We start from the raw sequence: 19,887 nt of genomic DNA, 5'->3' as shown, positions 1-19,887 counted from the left end.
ACATCAATTATGTAATTCTGCTGTTTAAACAGAAACTATTTACCTCCATGGCCCTAAATGAAAAGTCTGAATTTTTTTTTTCTTTTTTGTGTTTTGATGCTGGGGATGGAACCCAGGGCTTGTGCATGCAAGGCAAGCACTCTACCACCTGAGCTATATCCCCAGCTGAAAAGTCTGAAATTTTAAGGTGATTATTTTATTGCAAATTAATCCATCTTAATTTTTAAAAAATTGGTTGACTATTCTTGTTGTTAAATAATGTCTGAAAAATAAATACTAAGGGACTGGGGACATAGTTCAGTGATAAAGAATTTGCCCAGCATCCATGAGATCCTGGATCAATTCCCAGTACTAAATAAATAAAAATTTAAAACATTTGGAAAAGAAAAATAAAAACTAGGGCTGGGAATGTAGCTCAGTGGTAGAACACTTGTCTAGTACATCTCTGGGTTGGATTCCTAGGTTGGCTCCCTAGCACCAGGTGGGTAGTGGGGAAACAAATAGAAGTTCTTTATTTAGTTGTAAAAAAATTTTAAAATATTTTAAAAAGACATTTAAAAATAATTTAAAAGAAATATTTAAAAATAATTTTTAAGGGAATTTAAAAATAATTTTTAAAATAATTTAAAAATTTTTAATGAACTTTAATTTAAAAGAAAAGAATTTTTAAATAAATATTTACAGGAATAATTTTTAAATAACTTAAAAGGAATTATTTTAAAAAAATATTTTTTTTCAGAATAAAAACACCATCTTCATTTATTCACCAAATATTCAAAATTAAATATTGTTAGCTGATTTCAACAATTTGCAATAATCATCATAATAGTGACAATAATAGCTAATATATTTGAGCACTGACTCTGTCATACACTGTATTAATTCAGTAACTGCATAAAAACATTACCACAGAAAGCAACTTATAAGAGCAAACTAAAAGAAAATAATTTTTAAAGGCACAGGAAATAAGCAATAAATCCTTGGAGGGGCTGAGGTTGTAGTTCAGTGGTACACTTATCTAGCATGTGTGAGGCACTGGGTTTGATCCTCAGTGCCACATAAAAATAAATAAAATAAAGGTATAAAAAATAAATCCTTGGAACACTAAGATAAAAGCTTCTTCCTATTGTCAATCAAACAAATTTGTCATTAAAGTGAACTACAAAGTTTGCCACTAGGCAGAAAAGCCTATTACAATGGCTATTACTAATTATTTGTACCAATATACATATATAATCTAAATTTGTCATTTATGAAAGAACAGCCATCCTTCTAGATGCTTAGATCAATAAGATTAATGTTTTCTGGTTTATGCCAGTAGGTGCTGAGAGAGTACTCAACTGTGAAGCTCTTTTATCTCTCTCTGCGTTTGGTTTTGGAAATGAATTAATTAATGTGTTACAGCATTAGTTTCTGGTTTCAGGACCGATTTCACAGAATCAGCTCCTTTGTGATCAAAATGGAATATGACAGATGTTCTTTCTCCTTTTATCCACTTAAATGTGTTTCAGAACTTTCAATGGTAATGATTAAAATCTGGGTTATCTTTTTAAATAGATGGGGCAGCTTACTTCCCTAATGCTTTTCAAGCTTATTGAGAACTCAAAGGAATTACTGACATCATTACGGATATTTATGTGAAAACCAAGAATCTCTGTTCCTGCTGCAAAATTTCCACTTTAATATCTCCCTAAAGATTATATTCAAAGTAATTAGCTGGGAAGATTTTACAAGACAACCACATAGGCAATTTATATTGTTCAAGAACAAATAAATACATATAAAAAAGATATATGCATATAAATATATGTATGTATATTTATGTATGTAAATATAAATAATTGTATATATGTATACATATATTTGGTTCTGGGGATTGAACCCCAGGAAATACCACTGAGGTAGATCCTCAAACCTTTTTTAAATTTTATTTATTTTTTAAAATACTTTTTTTAGTTGTTGATGGACCTTTTTTTTTAAAAGATTTATTTCATGCAATGCTGAGAATCGAACCCAGCGCCTCGTACATGCTACGTAAGCACTCTACCACTAAGCCACAATCCCAGCCCCCACCAAAGCATTTTTTAAAAATTTAGTTCTAATCAGTTATACACGACAATAGAAAGCTATTCGATTCATTATACACAAATTGAGCAGAATTTTTCACTTCTCTCGTTGTATATGAAGTAGAGTCACACCATTCGTGCAATCATAAATGTACCTAGGGTAATGATGTCCGTCTTATTTCCCACCAAAGTTTTTTTGAGACAGGTTCTCATTAAATTGCTTAGGGCCTTGCTAAATTGCTGAGGCTGGCCTTGAACTTGTGATCTTCTGCCTCAGACCCCAAAGCTGCTGAGATCACAGACATGTACCACTACACCTGGCACTCTCTTTCTCTCTATATATATATTTTTAATATTTTTAAGGCTATGTGAAACTAGAGAGAAATAATTAATTTTATCAATGTTTCTGACTTTCTAGTTAGAACAACTGGACTAGAATAAGTACTTTTGACCTCAACTCCTATTAGTCCAACATCCATGCTATTTTCTTTCTTTAATTAAGTCACATCTCTTTCAGTTATTTTATCAAATTATTATAAGTATAGAAAACTACGGAATAGGCTTGAGGGAAATAAGAGAGTTACAGATATCACCAACTATCTAAGAGTAGCATGAATATGTCCACCTGTCATGTCTCTCTTATATTCTGAATTAGTACTTTGCAGAAACTGAAAAGGCTAACTTTTCATGTCATACTCAAAAAAAAAATCATTTGGATTGCTATCTGTTTTAAGGCAAGAGAAAAATGTTTCAAAGCAACTCTGCTTTTTGTTAAAATGAATCTTTTCAAAACACCCATCATAACTAATGCTATATAAACACATACAAATACTATTCTACCCTTTTCCAACCTGTTAGTATTATGTTTTTAACTTTAAAATTAAAAAATCTCAGCAAGCCAAGCATGAACAATGCAATTACATACATATGGAAGTAGCTAGTTAATTGCTCCTTCTTTTGAGAGACTCTATAATAAGCAATATGATATATGCTGGTAGAAATCTGTCTTAGATGAAACTGGTAGCCCAGGAATATCCATCTGTGAAACACAATCACACATTCAAGATTTCTATACTTCTATTATAAATCAAATCACCACCACACAGCTGTTACTATCTCTAATGGGTATCTCAACTGCTGCTCCAAGCAGTTAGCACTCCAGAAGACCAAACAAACAAACAAAAAACACTATGAAGAGTTTTAAAATATTGGGTTAAAATCATGGCATTACTTAAACTGCATGCATAATTTACTTCTCTTGTTATAGCAAATTGAGTCAAATTTATTTGATTCTGTTTTGTTCCACCTCTTGGGAAATGTTAGGGGCTTCGGGTCCTGCTATGAACTCTAAAAGAGTACAATGTGATTTGAAAGGTTCTAAAAATATCACAGGTTTTCCTGGGCTCACTTCGAAGGGTGGATGATTCAATTACAAGTGTCAAAATTTGATTCCTTATTTTTTGAGACCTGACAGCTGCAGCAAATCTTGCCAGGATTCCCTTATCTTCATTGTGTTTCTCTTTGAAGTATTTAAAGAAGATTTCATAATCTTTCCAATTTAGCTCTAGGATTTCTGTTGGTAGCTATAGAATGAATTGGTTGGTCCTTTCTGAAACTGCTTATAAATATTATTTGACCAAGCACATTTTTCAAGTAGCTATAACTGCACAACAGCTGAGCTTCTTGTAAAGGTTAGGAGAAAAAATACAAGGGATCTATTAGACCCATATACCATAAACCAGGAGTGACCTCTCAATGTATGAAGTGCCAATGGAACCTTAACAGGAGGTTCATTTGTTGCTTTAAAAAAATGTACCCAAAAGGCTTACATTCATTTGAATGAAAGCTCTGGGAAGGGTATTAATATTGCATCATTGGGGCTGATTTTATATTTTCAAATTATTAAACCAGAGAGACAGAGATATCCCAGGCTAGGACATTATCCGTTGCCATATGGCACTGACAAACAGGCACAGATTGTCTTTCACAAGAAAGTCTTTAAGCTTTTATTGCTGCCTATGAAATGGCAAAAATTATAGCAAAAAAAAAAAAAACCCAAAAAACTGGCTGAAGCCAGGCATGGTAGCACATGCCTGTAATCCCAGCTGCTCGGGCGGCTGAGGCAGGAGGATCTCGAGTTCAAAGCCAGCCTAGCAAAAGCAAGGCACTAAGCAACTCAGTGAAACCCTGTCTCTAAATAAAATACAAAATAGAGTAGGGATGTGACTCAGTGGTCGAGTGTCCCTGAGTTTAATCCCCAGTACAATCAATAAATCAATAAATTAATTAATTAAAATCCTGGCTGAAGGGTACCAGATTAAATGGCACATTTAAATTTGTGGTCAAGAGTTTAAAAATAACTATCTATACAATGAAATAAACATTATGGGTAGAAATAAACATTATGGGTAGAATGAAGAGTTACCTTAAATTAATTTTTCTTATCAACTGAAGCCTATAGGAACAGCCAAGAGATTAGTAATATTATCACTAAAGAAAAACTATACCTCTAGGTTAGTTTACACAAGTGCCCAGTTTCTAAGTAAACACCAGTAAACAAAATATATGCCTGTCATCGTGGAAATGAACTAGTTTCTTAGAGGCAGCTGAAACTGAACAAGCAATCTTTAGAGTGCTATGCATTATTGACATGCAAGAGAACATGCTATAAGAATACATTCGAGGAGGAGGATCAGGGTGGCAGGGTATGGGATGGAAAACTTTCAGGATGTGCTTCCTGGAAGAGATGTTACTTAAGGTACAATCTTTCTGCTATCTTTTTGTTTTTAAATATATTTATTTTATTTATTTATTTTTATGTGGTGCTGAGGATCAAACCCAGGGCCTCGCACATGCTAGGCGAGCACTCTACCGCTGAGCCACAACCCCAGCCCCTCTTTCTGCTATCATTAAAAAGCACACTGATGGGGCTGGGGTTGTGGCTCGGTGGTAGAGCACTGACCTAGCACATGCGAGGGCCTGGTTCGATCCTCAGCACCACATAAATAAAGGTATCGTGTCCAACAACAATTAAAACATAATTATTAAAAAAAGCATACTGATGGCAGTAAATCTTTTACTTATGACCCAAGCCATAATCATGACTATTAACTATATAGTATGCTAAAATACTGTTTGTCTATCTCCTCTCACACTGAAGATATCCTATGTAAAATATTTTTAAAACACTTCAACTATGGAAAACTAAGATTATTTAATATTAAAACCCTGTTCTAATAACTTGAAATTATTTTAAGTGGATTAATAATAATTTGCATTTATAAACTCCTAAGAGACAATCACATGTCTAAAATAACTACACATGAGTAGACTAGATTCTAATTAGAATCTAATATCAAATTCACTTACAAACTTAAGTTTGGTGTCTCTTACAGGTGATTAAAAAAACACATAGAGATTGATATTCACCCTCATCGTTATACAAAATTACATATAAGAGGAAGTGAGGGGAAAGGGAAAAAAAAAGGGAGAGAAATGAATTACAGTAGATGGGGTAGAGAGAGAAGATGGGAGGGGAGGGGAGGGGAGGGGGGATAGTAGAGGATAGGAAAGGCAGAGGAATACAACAGACACTAGTATGGCAGTATGTAAAAACGTGGATGTGTAACCGATGTGATTCTGCAATCTGTATATGGGGAAAAAATGGGAGTTCATAACCCACTTGAATCAAATGTATGAAATATGATATGTCAAGAGCTATGTAATGTTTTGAACAACTAATAATAATAATAAAAAAAGAGATTGATATTCACACATTCTTAGGCCATGATTCACAATAAATATCCAGAAATGATGGCTTCTTAGTACTAGAAGGGACTCTAGATTGATCATTTAGATCAAATTTTTTTAACAGTGGAATTTTGTTTTCAAGCAAATTCTTACCTGAAACCCTAATATATTATTCAGATAAAAGCAGAACTGATATGGGTGAAGTCAGAAAAGGGGTATAGAACACTTCCCAATTGCCATTGAGGCACTTCTTTAGATCCCAGGTACCTCTCTGTCCAATGTAAAAACCTCTAATAAGAATTTTGAGCTATGGGGCTGGGGTTGTGGCTCAGCGGTAGAGCGCTCACCTGGCATGCGCGAGGACCTGGGTTCGATCCTCAACACCACATAAAAATAAATAAACAAAATAAAGGTATTGTGTACAACTAAAAAATAAATATTAAAAAAAAAAGAATTTTGAGCTAGATGGAAGACTGTTCAAGAAACACCCAAGAAATCTCTGGCCACTCAAAATTAAAATAATAGGAAAGGGCTGGGGTTGTGGCTCAGAAGTAGAGTACCTGCCTATCATGTATGAAGCACTGGATTTGATTCTCAGCATCACATATAAATAAATAAATATAGATCCACAACAACTAAAAAAAGTTTTTTTTAAAAGTAATAAGGGGCTGGGGCTCTAGCTCAGCAGCAGAGTGTTTGCCTAGCATGTGTGAGGCTCTGGGTTCAATCCTCAGCATACATAAAAATTAAAAATAAAAAAAACAAATATGGCATTCTGTCCATCTACAACTACAAAAATTTTTTTAAAAATTTAAAAGAAATAGAAAAAAATACACACACTCCCAAATTACCAAATATTTGTAGAAAACAAAACACCCAACACCGTGAAGGAATTTTAAATTCTAAGAGAAGTTATAACTATTTATGTTATTAGAACAAAGATAATTACTTTAGAATACATCAGAATACATTTTATTGTTATTTTAGAAAGAAGTAGTAGTGGGCTGGGGATGGTAGAGCACTTCACTTGCATGCTCAAAGCCCTTGGTTTAATATCTCCAGCACTTAAAGAAGGAATGAAGGGGAGGAAAGGGGAGGGGCAGGGATCTTTACATAGGTGTTCTGAGCCCAGAGCTGATACTACATCTACAGAACAGCTTCTTCATGTACTACTGACACAGAAGTCTCTTAAGACATGTTATTAAAAGAGAGTTGTACAATACACACAGAATAGTGCTATTTGTATTTTTAAAATCTACAAAACACTACTATCTACATATCTGTATCTATCTCCAGAGAAAAGAGGGAAAGGATATACAGAAATGGTGTATATCAGTGGTTTCTGTCCAGAAAGAATATTAAAGGACTGGTGTTGTTTGTTTTTCATATCACGATAATCTATTTAGGTACTGCTTGTGTAATCAGATTTTTTTTAAGATTAAAAAGGCCAAAACACTGACCCACTGTTCTTCCTCTCAATGCACACATTACTTCTAATGTATCACTTGCTGGGCTTGTTAGAACATTTTAAACAGTGGAACGATCTGTTTCCCTAAAGCAGCCTGATCCACTACTGAAGAAAGCTTAAGTGGCAGAAAATTATACTTACAGTCAATCAACTATTTCTTCTAATACCCATCTACTAATCCTAATTCTGCCTTCTCACAAACAAGAATATCCACTAATCCATCTGTGTCGGGGGTCCCAAGACCACTCCCAGGTTCAATGATTTGCTAGGAAAATTCTCAGGACTCAAAATATAGTCACCCTCTTTGCTATAATTTATTACACTGAAAGGTACAATGCAAAATCAGCAAAGAAAAAAAGCCTAGGGGGTGAAGCTCAGAGGAAACCAGCTGCAAGCTTCCAGAGTCCTCTCCCAGCAAAATTACATTGGAATGCTTAATTCCTCCAGCAATGAGTTATAGCAGCATGTGTGAGATGATGCCAACCAGAGAAGATCATTTAGAGACTTAGGGTCCAGGATTTTTACCTCCAGGGCTGATCCTGCAGGTACCCTCTGCCTAGCCTGTACCAAAATTCCAGATTCATCAAAGAAAAACAGGTATTCAACATAAACCACATTCTTCATTCACTATTAGGCACAGAGAGCCATTCTTATCAGGGAAAGGTGGAAATTATTCCAAAGTCCAAGTTTCCAGATATCTGCCAAGGGCCAACCTTGCAAGCAGGATTGTCTAGGGATAGCCTGCTATATTAACTCTTTTCTGCCCACCATCTTTTCCTTCTTTCCATGAAAGTTTTCAGACTTTTATCCATTTTAGTCACCCTCATCTGGTACTCTGGCATGACTATGTATCTCTTAAGTCATGAAGCCAAGGATGTAAAATATTATTCCAGGCATAATTTGACCACAAATAGGATTCAACATTTTCTAAATGTAGTACATATATATACACATATATATATCGTTATTGCTTTTGGTACTGAGGATTAAACCCAGAGGGACTTTACCACTTAGCCACATCCCTAGCCCTCCTCCCACTTTTATTTTGAGACAGGATCCCACTAAGTTTCTGGGGCTGGCCTTGAACTTGTGATTCCCCCTGCCTCAATCTCCCAAGTCCCTGGGATTATAGGCATGCACCACTGCACCTGGCTATTTTATTTATTTTTATAAAGCTGCATTCCTAATGGGTTTTGTGTTGACCCAAGCAGACAAACTTTCAATTCTATCACATTATATTTATAATCCCATTAATGGTCTTTTGTTTGCTTAAGTATAACAGCATTCCTACCTACCAAGATGATTTTAAATTGTAATTTCATCTGGCTCAGGTTGACTATTCTTTCTAGATTTCTAGCATTTGAAAATTAATAAAGGCTCCAGAGCCAGATTGCCTCAATTCAAATTCTGGTCCTATGTAATAGCAATAACATTTTGAGCAAATTAGCTTAAACTCTGTGTGCCTCAATTCCCTTATTTGTAAAAAACTGGAATAATAATTGTATCTTTCAGCATTATACAATGAAACAAATGAGATAGTACATGCCAGAACTCTTCTTTGGTGTCTGGCACATTGTAATTATATAATAAACTTTATTATTATTAATTATATAAACTATTGACAGTGGGCTAGTGTTGTGGCTCAGCAGTAGAGTGCTTGCCTAGTACATGCGAGGCTCTGGGTTTGATCCTCAGTACCACATTAAAATAAAGGTATTAATGAAAACTACAGAACCCTAAAGAGAGAAATAGAAGAAGATCTTAGAAGATGGAAAAATATACCCTGTTCATGGATAGGCAGAACTAACATCATCAAAATGGCGATATTACCAAAAGTTCTCTATAGGTTTAATGCAATGCCAATTAAAATCCCAACGGCACTTCTTGTAGAAATAGAGAAAGCAATCATGAAATTCATATGGAAAAATAAACGACCCAGAATAGCAAAAACAATGCTAAGCAGGAAGTGTGAATCAGGCGGTATAGCGATACCAGACTTCAAACTATACTACAGAGCAATAGTAACAAAAACAGCATGGTACTGGTACCAAAACAGGCGGGTGGACCAATGGTACAGAATAGAGGACACAGAAACCAATCCACAAAACTACAACTATCTTATATTTGATAAAGGGGCTAAAAGCATGCAATGGAGGAAGGATAGCATCTTCAACAAATGGTGCTGGGAAAACTGGAAATCCATATGCAACAAAATGAAACTGAATCCCTTTCTCTCGCCATGCACAAAAGTTAATTCAAAATGGATCAAGGAGCTTGATATCAAATCAGAGACACGCCGTCTGATAGAAGAAAAAGTTGGCTACGATCTACATACTGTGGGGTCGGGCTCCAAATTCCTCAATAGGACACCCATAGCACAAAAGTTAATAACTAGAATCAACAAATGGGACTTACTCAAACTAAAAAGTTTTTTCTCAGCAAAAGAAACAATAAGAGAGGTAAATAGAGAGCCTACATCCTGGGAACAAATCTTTACTCCTCACACTTCAGATAGAGCCCTAATATCCAGAGTATACAAAGAACTCAAAAAATTAGACAATAAGAGAACAAACAACCCAATCAACAAATGGGCCAAGGACCTGAACAGACACTTCTCAGAGGAGGACATACAATCAATCAACAAGTACATGAAAAAATGCTCACCATCTCTAGCAGTCAGAGAAATGCAAATCAAAACCACCCTAAGATACCATCTCACTCCAGTTAGATTGGCAGCCATTATGAAGTCAAACAACAACAAGTGCTGGCGAGGATGTGGGGAAAAGGGTACACTTGTACATTGCTGGTGGGACTGCAAATTGGTGCAGCCAATTTGGAAAGCAGTATGGAGATTTCTTGGAAAGCTGGGAATGGAGCCACCATTTGACCCAGCTATTCCCCTTCTCAGTCTATTCCCTAAAGACCTAAAAAGAGTATGCTACAGGGACACTGCTACATCGATGTTCATAGCAGCACAATTCACAATAGCAAGACTGTGGAACCAACCTAGATGCCCTTCAATAGATGAATGGATAAAAAAAATGTGGCATTTATACACAATGGAGTATTACTCTGCATTAAAAAATGACAAATCATAGAATTTACAGGGAAATGGATGGCATTAGAGCAGATTATGCTAAGTGAAGCTAGCCAATCCCTAAAAAACAAATGCCAAATGTCTTCTTTGATATAAGGAGAGTAACTAAGAACAGAGTAGGGTCGAAGAGCATGAGAAGAAGATTAACATTAAACAGGGATGAGAGGTGGGAGGGAAAGGGAGAGAGAAGGGAAATTGCATGGAAATGGAAGGAGACCCTCAGAGTTATACAAAAGTACATATAAGAGGAAGTGAGGGGAAAGGGAAAAATAATACAAGGGGGACAAATGAATGTTAGTAGAGGGGGCAGAGAGAGAAGAGGGGAGGGGAGGGGAGGGGAGGGGGGATAGTAGAGGATAGGAAAGGCAGCAGAACACAACAGACACTAGTATGGCAATATGTAAATCAATGGATGTGTAACTGATGTGATTCTGCAATCTGTATATGGGGTAAAAATGGGAGCTCATAACCCACTTGAATCAAAGTGTGAAATATGATGTATCAAGAACTATGTAATGTTTTTGAACAACCAACAATAAAAAATAAAAAAAAATAAATAAAGGTATTGTGTTGAACTACAACTAAAAAATAAATATTAAAAAAATCCTATTAAACTATTAACAGTAACAAATAAGTTAGGATCAAGGGCAAAGTGCCAGTGTACTTCTCTCAGAGACAACAGTAGTCAAATATTTTTGAGACTGCTGACTCAATCAGATCTTTAATCAGTTTATATTTAAAGTCCATTATAAAAACTTTCAAGAAGCTGGGCGTGATGGCACATGTCTGTAAACCCAGTGGCTTAAGAGACTAAGACAGGAGGATCAGGAGTTCAAAGTCAGCCTCAACAGAAAGCAAGGCACTAAGCAACTCAGTGAGACCCTCTCTCTAAATAAAACACAAAATAGGGCTGGGGATGTGGCTCGGTGGTCAAATACCTCAAGTTCAAACCCAGGTACAAAAAAAAAAAAAAAACAAACTTGTATCTCTACCACTAAGAATTTAATTTCAACTGTTCAAGAAATTCCTTTATCAGAATGTTAGCAGAATAGGAGATAAATACATTCCTGGGCATATTCTTGAGTACTGCCTCAAGCATATCAATACAATGAAAATAAAATGTTCGAATGATCACCAAAGTACAATGAGAAAAAACAAGCATTTTTAGACACTTCTTTTATCAATAAGGAAAACCAAAGAGCTACTAATTCAAAAGTTTAGTGAAGAACAAATATGTATAGCACTTGTCATCTGCAATCAGAACTAAAATTTGGAGGTAAAATGTCACATCAAGAATATTAGCTTTAGGGCTGGGGATGTGGCTCAAGCGGTAATACGCTGGCCTGGCATGCGCAGGGCACTGGGTTCAATCCTCAGCACCACATAAAAATAAAATAAAGATGTTGTGTCCACTGAAAAAATAAATATTAAAAAATTCTCTCTCTAAGAAAAAAAAAGAATATTAGCTTTAGTGACAGTAGGAAGTATCAAAATGTATATACTGGGGCTGGGGCTCAGTGATAGAGCACTTGCCTAGCATATGTGAGGCACTTGGTTCGATTCTCAGCACCACATAAAATAAATAAAGGTCCATTGACAACTAAAAATATTTTTAAAAAATGTATAAACTTCATTACCAAACTTCAAAAACTCCTCACTGACCTCTGGAAGAAAAATGACAAAGGAATATAAATCACTGTAATATGTCTAGGGCTTGTGAAATTTATCCTTATTAACAAGTCATATTCCTAAATCAAGGAATGAAGTTTTAGATCCAAACAAATGGCTGTTACACAGTTTCTACAAAGCCAACATTTTCAATTGATTGCAACTACAACATAGTCTTGTGAACCTTACACACCTTATCCATTCTAACTGTGCCTTAGAGGAGTCAGGGTACCACAGTGTACAGTAACACAGCTGCAAAAGCGTTTAGGTCTACTTCAGATCTCTACAGCATACTAACTTTGGGACTTTGGGCAAGTTATTAAATTCCTCTGTTTCTTCACTTATAAAATAGAAATAGTACTTACTTCATAGGCATTCTGGGAGGATGAATTAGAATAGATTGTATAATATATAAAATAAATTTACTGCTTAAACCATTTTAGAATTACAGTTCTGTAGCATTAGGTACAGTCATATTATTGTGCATCCATTAACAAGGATGTTTTGGACATACTCGAGACTGAGTGCATAGGAACTGCTCAGTGAATGGCTGCTAAAATAATGTGAATTAGTGCTATCATATTCCATCTTGGATCTGTGTAAATTATTTAATCCTAAACAGAAACCACATCATAGTTATTTCTGCTGAACTGCTCCTAGTTATAGCTTAACAACTGAAACTCTGGTTTCAATTGTTTAGCTATAAACTATATTTCTAACTTTCAAATTCTTCATTCAAGTGAGTAACATAAACTTAAAAACATTAGAAGTCAACACATTGAGGGCTGGGGTTGTGGCTCAGTGGTAGAGTGCTCGCCTAGCACATGTGAGATGCTGGGTTTGATCCTCAGCACCATATAAAAATAAATAAATAAAATAAAGGTATTTTGTCCAACTACAACTTAAAAAAAAAAAAAGAAGTCAACACATTGAGCTTACAAATGCCTATCACTGTTCTAAGAGTGTTACAGGTGTAGTCCTTCTACGAGGTGTATATACAGCAACATTCACATTTTACAGCTGAGTACAAAGAGATTAAGAAATTTAAAACAGTTACCCAGTTGATAAATGACAAGGCCAGGAACTGCATTCAAACAACTGAGTTCTAGAACCTGTGCTCTTAAACCATTCTGCCACTGCCTCTAGGCATATAATGCCACCCACAGGAGTGATTTTGAAAGGATGTCAGATGTTCGGGTTGATGGAACCTTTGAGTTTTTCAGAAGCTTTAATATCCATTATTTCATTGTCCTAGAGACAATGAAGAGCAATTTTTCCTACTTTACATATGAAAAACAAAAAAATTAAATAATTTGTTCAAGGTCAACAGAAAGATGGGAGAGATCTGGATCTTAGCTTGGCCACTTATTAGCTGTGTAATTTTCTAATTTCCCTCACTCAACTGTGAAACAGAAATACTAAAAACACCTCTTACAAGAAGCAAAGAAGTATATGTAAAGCACCTAGTATAGAGTTTTATGTAAAAAGTCTCAATAAATATTAATCCTCCTTTTTCTTATTCTGCATGTGATTCCTGGCAGAGTATTCTTTCCAAACATCATTGATGATTTTCTGGTGATTGCCATGTAATACCAAATCAGAAACCTCAGTAAAGTCCAGCTATCTTATATAGTTTTAGTATAATAAACTTCCTCCCTTTTGTCCATATGGCCTACCATTCTATCAAAGTTGAAAATAAAACTGGCCTACCAAGATTTGTTCTTTATAAAATTATGCATAATGTTCCCCAATACCTTCTGTTCTTTTAGGTAACTGCCAAATAATTTACTTTTCTAGTTTTCGATCAGACATTACTCAAAACATTAAGTTGACCTTACCATTTCCAAAGTTGTAATTTTTCCCCTTAAAAAAAAAAAAAAAGTAGTCTTTTATCTGTCATCAAATACTTCTATTCAGATGATTTCCCAAAAGTAAAGGTTAACAACTGGACACTGGTTTCTTTTCCTTCATATTTACACGCAAGAACATCTAATACTATACTAGATGTCAAATGTGAAATGTGGCCACAATTAGTATTTCTTGTCAACTGGGCAGGATTTTCTTAAGATAAAACTGCTAGGAAGCAGCATGGTCTCTTGTAAAGCAAAATTGCTGTATAATTAATTTTTCTCCCCCCCACAGAAAGCAAAGATACCATGAAGCACATGCTGCTATCCTCCAAGTATCATTTGAAACACTCTCATTCTAAAGCAATCTGGAAGTGGATGTTAAAACCCAAAGGAATTTTTCAATCGAGTGTTGCTTTCCTAGATCTAGTACTTCCCCTACAAGCCAAAAGGCATTTTAGGAGGTTACAATCAGAAACACCACAGAGAAAAATGGTACCATGGAAACAATTCATTTATGTTTGGCACAGTGAAGGTTCACTGCCAATTTTTAACAGTATGAATTCATTAACTTTCCAAAGCTAAAAATGAGCTTTGGACATGAGCAGCTTTTCAAAGTAGCTTTTGCTGAGGGTTAGTAGTTCACATAAAATTTCAAAAACCTTTAAGAGTTGGTTGAGTACAGGTAATGTTTAGGAATTCAAATGTGACCCATCATATGATTTTCTAAAAAAGCACCAAGCTAAGACAAGCTATTTGGCTTTATTCACTCAGTTTTTCTTGAGCTAATTTTATGAAAAGAGGATGAGGAATTATATTTTTGTTGCTTGAGTTTAGCTAACAATAAACAATATTATTTTTCCTTCTAATCTTATGAGTCTGGCAGTGGATAAATGCAACAGCAGCTATTAAAGCACTGTTTAAAATTTAAAGTACACAGCAATGTAAGATATAACTGCATTGTTTTTTAACTTGTAAGCATCTGTTATGAGGTCATTTTATTGGGCTAGCCTCACTGGCCAAATACACATTATTTTTATTTTATTTGGTACTAGGGATTGACCCAGGGATGTTTAACCACTGAGCCACATCCCCAGCCATTTTTTACATTTTATTTAGAGATCTCGCTGACTTGCTTAGTGCCTTGCTTTTTGCTGAGGCTGGCTTTGAACTTGCGATTCTCCTACCTCATCCTCCAGAGCTGCTAGGATTACAGGTGTGTGCCACAGCTACCAACTCCAAATATACATTATTGACCATATTAACTCAGTGATATTTTCTTAACTCTTTATGGAAATACATTTATAAGCAAAAATGAACTTTTATATTGCCTGCTAGTTTCTACTACTCTTGTTTGTCTTTTATAATTTAATGCTTATAATAAATAATTTCAATATAAAAAAGTGAAAACTTGGAATATTTTCTCATAAAATCACTAAGATTTCTCCTATTTTATATAAAGAAATGTCTTAATATTACTGCAAATTATTTTTTCAGTTTTAAATAAGTTTTATAAAATAAGATTAACTACTATCAACATTTGAACTAAGAAAGTCAAAGACATTAATGGTTTAAAGAAAGTCCAATATTCATACCCTTGTTCCATGAGATACCTCAACTTACCTCATCTCCTTTCAAAACTTCGGTGCCATCAAATTCACGGGTCTGATTTGTCTTTAATGATACTTCTCTTTCTAGGTTGGCTAACTTCTCCTTGGCTTCCTGCAGTTCCTCAGCTTTGGCTTCTTTTTTACGAGAAATGATGGATGCCTAATTGGGCATTTAATATGAACAAAAGACATATAATAAATTTTCCATTATCTTGTGAAATTACCTATCTTTTAGATCTTATCAAGCTAACTTTTTAGTTTGGCTTCTCCTGACCAGTTCCCTTTTCCTACTCCCCATCATCATCAATTATGTATTTAGCATAAGCATATAATATATACCAAATACCAACCGAAAAACATTTCAGAAGACAAAAGGCCTGACAGATGTCATCAACAAAGAAACAAAAATGTACTAATAAAAACATTAAAGTCTTCTCAACTGCAAATGAAAATACATTCTAGGTAAGTAAACAGAAGCTAACACTGTCAATTGTTTTCCCTTTCACTGGAAGAAAACAAGAATGCTTTATTTTCAGAATTATTACACAGGTCATCTTACCAAATTCAATATCCACACCTTCTTTTTAAAATGAGTTATACTCCACGTATGTATACCTTTATTTTATTTACTTATTTTTATGTGGTGCTGAGGATCGAACCCAGTGCCTTGCATGTGCTAGGCAAGCGCTCTACCACTGAGCCACAACCTCAGCCCCTCAATATCCAGACTTTTTAAAAGAAAGGTTAAAGCCATTTATTATATTTGGAGTATTCTAATAAATAAAATGCAGATTCAAAATCAAACATCTGACTCATCAGAATTATGTTTTGTTAACCTAATCCAAATGGCTGCTCTTAGCCATGAATGCAGCATTTTATTAGCTAGCAACTCTTGGGGGATTTTCCTTAATGAATCATGACCATACTAGTTTAAGAAAAACATCAGCCAAATTGTCTCCCCCCTCTAAAAAAAAAAGAAAGAAAAAAAGAAATAGTCTTTTATCACCTGATATCATTTTTCAAACAGGAAATACAGTAGAATTTTTTAAAGGATTTGCACTAGAGATTCTCCCTCTCCTGTCATATAGTTTTATATATAAAAATAAATAAATAAAATAAAGGTATTGTGTCCATCTACAACGAAAAATATATGTAAAAAAATCAAAGGAAAAACTATAGCGAACAAGCAGTAGCTTTTATAGAAAAACAAAATTAGTCAGAAGACAATAAAAGGACAGTCCTTGCAAACTAACTTTAAATCTGAAAAGTATATTGTTTTTGACTCATTAAAGATTATAAATATTTCATTTAAACCACCTAATATAAGCTTTAATTTAAAAATGGAATTCCACATTTACAGATTAAACAAAAAAGACAAAAAGTGCTCTATCAGGGCTGCAGTTGTAGCTCAGTGATACAGTGATTGCTTCGCATGTATGAGGCACTAGGTTCAATTCTCAGCACCCCATATAAATTAATTAATTAATTAAAGGTCCATCAACAACTAAAAAAAAATATATTTATATATCAAATGTGGTGACAGAGCTTTTTCATTTTTAAAAGGCACTAAGAAAACAGCTTCATCAGGTATACTGCATTTCAAACTTGAACTGGTATCATTGTGGCTTCCCCACTAATTCTTACTTATAATCTGGAGATCAACAATGACCAAAGAACATTTACTCTTCCTTCTGACTTTAAGACTATAGATAACACATCCAGGGGATTTGATGAAGATGTTCACCAATAAGATCACAGATTTCAGTGAGAGGGTCCAAGTATGGTCTTACCTGTTGCCTATATAGTGAGAGTTTGCCTTCAATTGGCTCATTTCTCATCATCTTCTTTTCAATCAGCTGATTAATTTGTGTGTTTATTTCATTTATCTAAAACAGTATGAAAGTGAAAAATGTTAAAACTCTCCCTACAAAGAAAAAAACTCTCCCTGTTACTACACAAAGTGAAATCTGGCCAAAAGCTTTGAATTTTTAGCTCTTACCATCAGTGATTTGATGGGAGAAACAGTTTCATTAATGTTATGAGTGGATTGTTAGGATTACTTTTAGAAACATTTATATTTCATGATATATATTTGTACAATTTGATTATTTTTCATATCTAAACTATCATGAAGTATTTTACATGAAATATTTATTCATTATTATTAAAAAGATGCTTTCTAAAAATCTGAAGTTATCCCCTCACCTGGGTCATGACTTTCAACTCGTTATTAAATGATAAAGCTAATAGGAATTCATGAACTCAGCTGAGAGCTGACATGTATGACATTTAAAACCCTTTATGCACTTAGATCTGTCATTCTTTGATAGCTATCTTCTATCCTAGCCATTAAACCTTTTCAAAATGTAATAAAACTGAATAAATCCTATAGAAGCATATAATTCTTCAACAAATAAAATCAAGACATGGGGCTGGGGTTGTGGCTCAGTGGTAGAGCATTTGCTTAACATGCATGAGGCACTGGGTTTGATCCCCAAAACCACATTAAAAAACAAAAACAAAAACATGGCTTTCAGTATATCTATCCTTTGAAGGGTTGGAATTCTGTTAATTGTATGACTTTAAATTTGATCCAAATCTGATCTGGACATCTAATTTCTCTAAGTGAATTAAAAGAGTAAAATGATCAGAATCACATATTTAATTGTAGTGGTTATTAAGCACATTCAAAGATTAGCAAGTCAAAACCTTTTCATGTTAATTAATTTTAAAAAATATACATTTGATTAATGTTTTATTTCTAGGAAATAAAAATGTAAAATGAAAACAGGTTTCAAGAAAGTTTGGTAATTCCAAGACTGGCAAAAAAGGGTAACAAAAAATATCAGCTCTAGAGAGCTGAGAGTGCAGCTCTGTGATAGAGCACTTGCCTGATATGTACTAGACCTTGAGTTCAATTCTCAGCACTGAAAAGTAAAAAAATAAATAAATAAAAATAAATAAATAAATCAGCCAGGCATGGAAGTGCACACCTGTAATCCCAGTGGCTTGGGAGGCTGAGGCAGGAGGATTGCAAGTTCAAAGCCAGCCTAACAAAAGCAAGGCACTAAGCAAATCAGTGAGACCCTATTGCTAAATAAAATACAAAATTAGGGCTGGGAATGTGGCTCAGTGGTTGAGTGCCCCTGAGTTCAATCCCCAGAACCAAAAAGAAAAGAAAATCAGCTTTAAGTATAGAATTACCATAATATTATGCTTAGAAATAAAAATTAATGATATTCGGGCTGGGGATGTGGCTCAAGCGGTAGCGAACTCGCCTGGCAAAGATGTTCTGTCCACCGAAAACTAAAAAATAAATATTAAAAAAAAAATTAATGATATTCAAAGTACTCTAAAATTTGTCATGTAAATGATATATTATGAATACATAAGCCCATAAGTCAATTCATATGTATTAATTTACATATTGAAGTTATTTAGCTTCCTTATCAGTTGACTGGGTTTTTATAACATCATGGAGATTAAGGAACATAACATTCTATAATTCCTCATAAAGGACAACTCCTCAAAAGAGCTGTCAACTCTTAGCATGGTTGACTTCAGTCCTAACTGGGACACTAAAGAAAGCAGTTCATTTAATTTTCACAGACCTGAGGATGAGATAAAATTGGAGCTATAAAAAGATGATTGTCACTTACTTTAGATTCAAGTTCAAGAAGATCAGAATGGTCCATAGCTGGCTCTGAAACCACTTTTTGTAAAAAATGCAATTCCTTTTTCTTGCTCTCTATTTCTTTAGGAAATTTTTCAGTTACCATATATGAGTTAAATTTTATCTCCTCCTCTAGTCTCTTCATTAAACCTTTCAAAAACAAAATAAGTGAATAATCAGCCTGAAAGAGTAGGTATAGTGATAGTCTGTACACTTTTAAATGTAAGACCTGGACAGTATGGCATATCTATTGAAAGCATTCTGTATATCTAGTATGGTGCATTAAAAGATTGGTCACTGGGCTGCAGTTGGAGCTCAGGGGTACAGCACTTGCCTGGCACATGTGAGGCACTGGGTCTGATCTTCAGTACCACATAAAAACAAATAAATAAAAAATAAAGTGGGGCTGGGTTTGTGGCTCAGTGGTAGAGCACTTGCCTGGGTTCGACTCTCAGCACCACATATAAATAAATGAATAAAATAAAGGTCCATCAACACCTAAAAAATACATGTTTAAAAAAATAAAGGTATAAAAAATTATTTTAAAAAAAGATGGGTCACTGAAATATTTTGATGCTAATTAAAATGATTATGAAAGCAGCAATCTGAATGGAAGAACAAATAATTATAATTATAAAAGTGTGATATTAGGATCTTTCAAACTTTATAAACTAATTTTTTAATATCCCTCAATATGCAAAAATGACA

The 19,887-nt window shown here is 34.4% G+C and overlaps 1 protein-coding gene across 2 annotated transcripts in view; it reads right to left on the bottom strand.

Moving 5' to 3' along the window:
• Ift81 (intraflagellar transport 81) overlaps nucleotides 1–19,887 on the bottom strand; it is a 69,040-nt gene that overhangs the window by 32,401 nt on the left and 16,752 nt on the right. For both annotated transcript variants that reach the window (XM_071609088.1, XM_071609093.1), the window contains 3 exons: nucleotides 19,166–19,329; nucleotides 17,297–17,392; nucleotides 15,520–15,666 (listed from right to left, as the gene is read on the bottom strand). In XM_071609088.1, the coding sequence (XP_071465189.1) occupies nucleotides 15,520–15,666; nucleotides 17,297–17,392; nucleotides 19,166–19,329 (407 nt within the window). The remainder of the gene's footprint in view (nucleotides 1–15,519; nucleotides 15,667–17,296; nucleotides 17,393–19,165; nucleotides 19,330–19,887) is intronic.

The sequence above is a fragment of the Marmota flaviventris genome, chromosome 1, assembly GCF_047511675.1.
Source record: "Marmota flaviventris isolate mMarFla1 chromosome 1, mMarFla1.hap1, whole genome shotgun sequence".
Taxonomy (NCBI): domain Eukaryota; kingdom Metazoa; phylum Chordata; class Mammalia; order Rodentia; family Sciuridae; genus Marmota; species Marmota flaviventris.
This window is presented reverse-complemented; position numbering and strand designations above follow the sequence as displayed.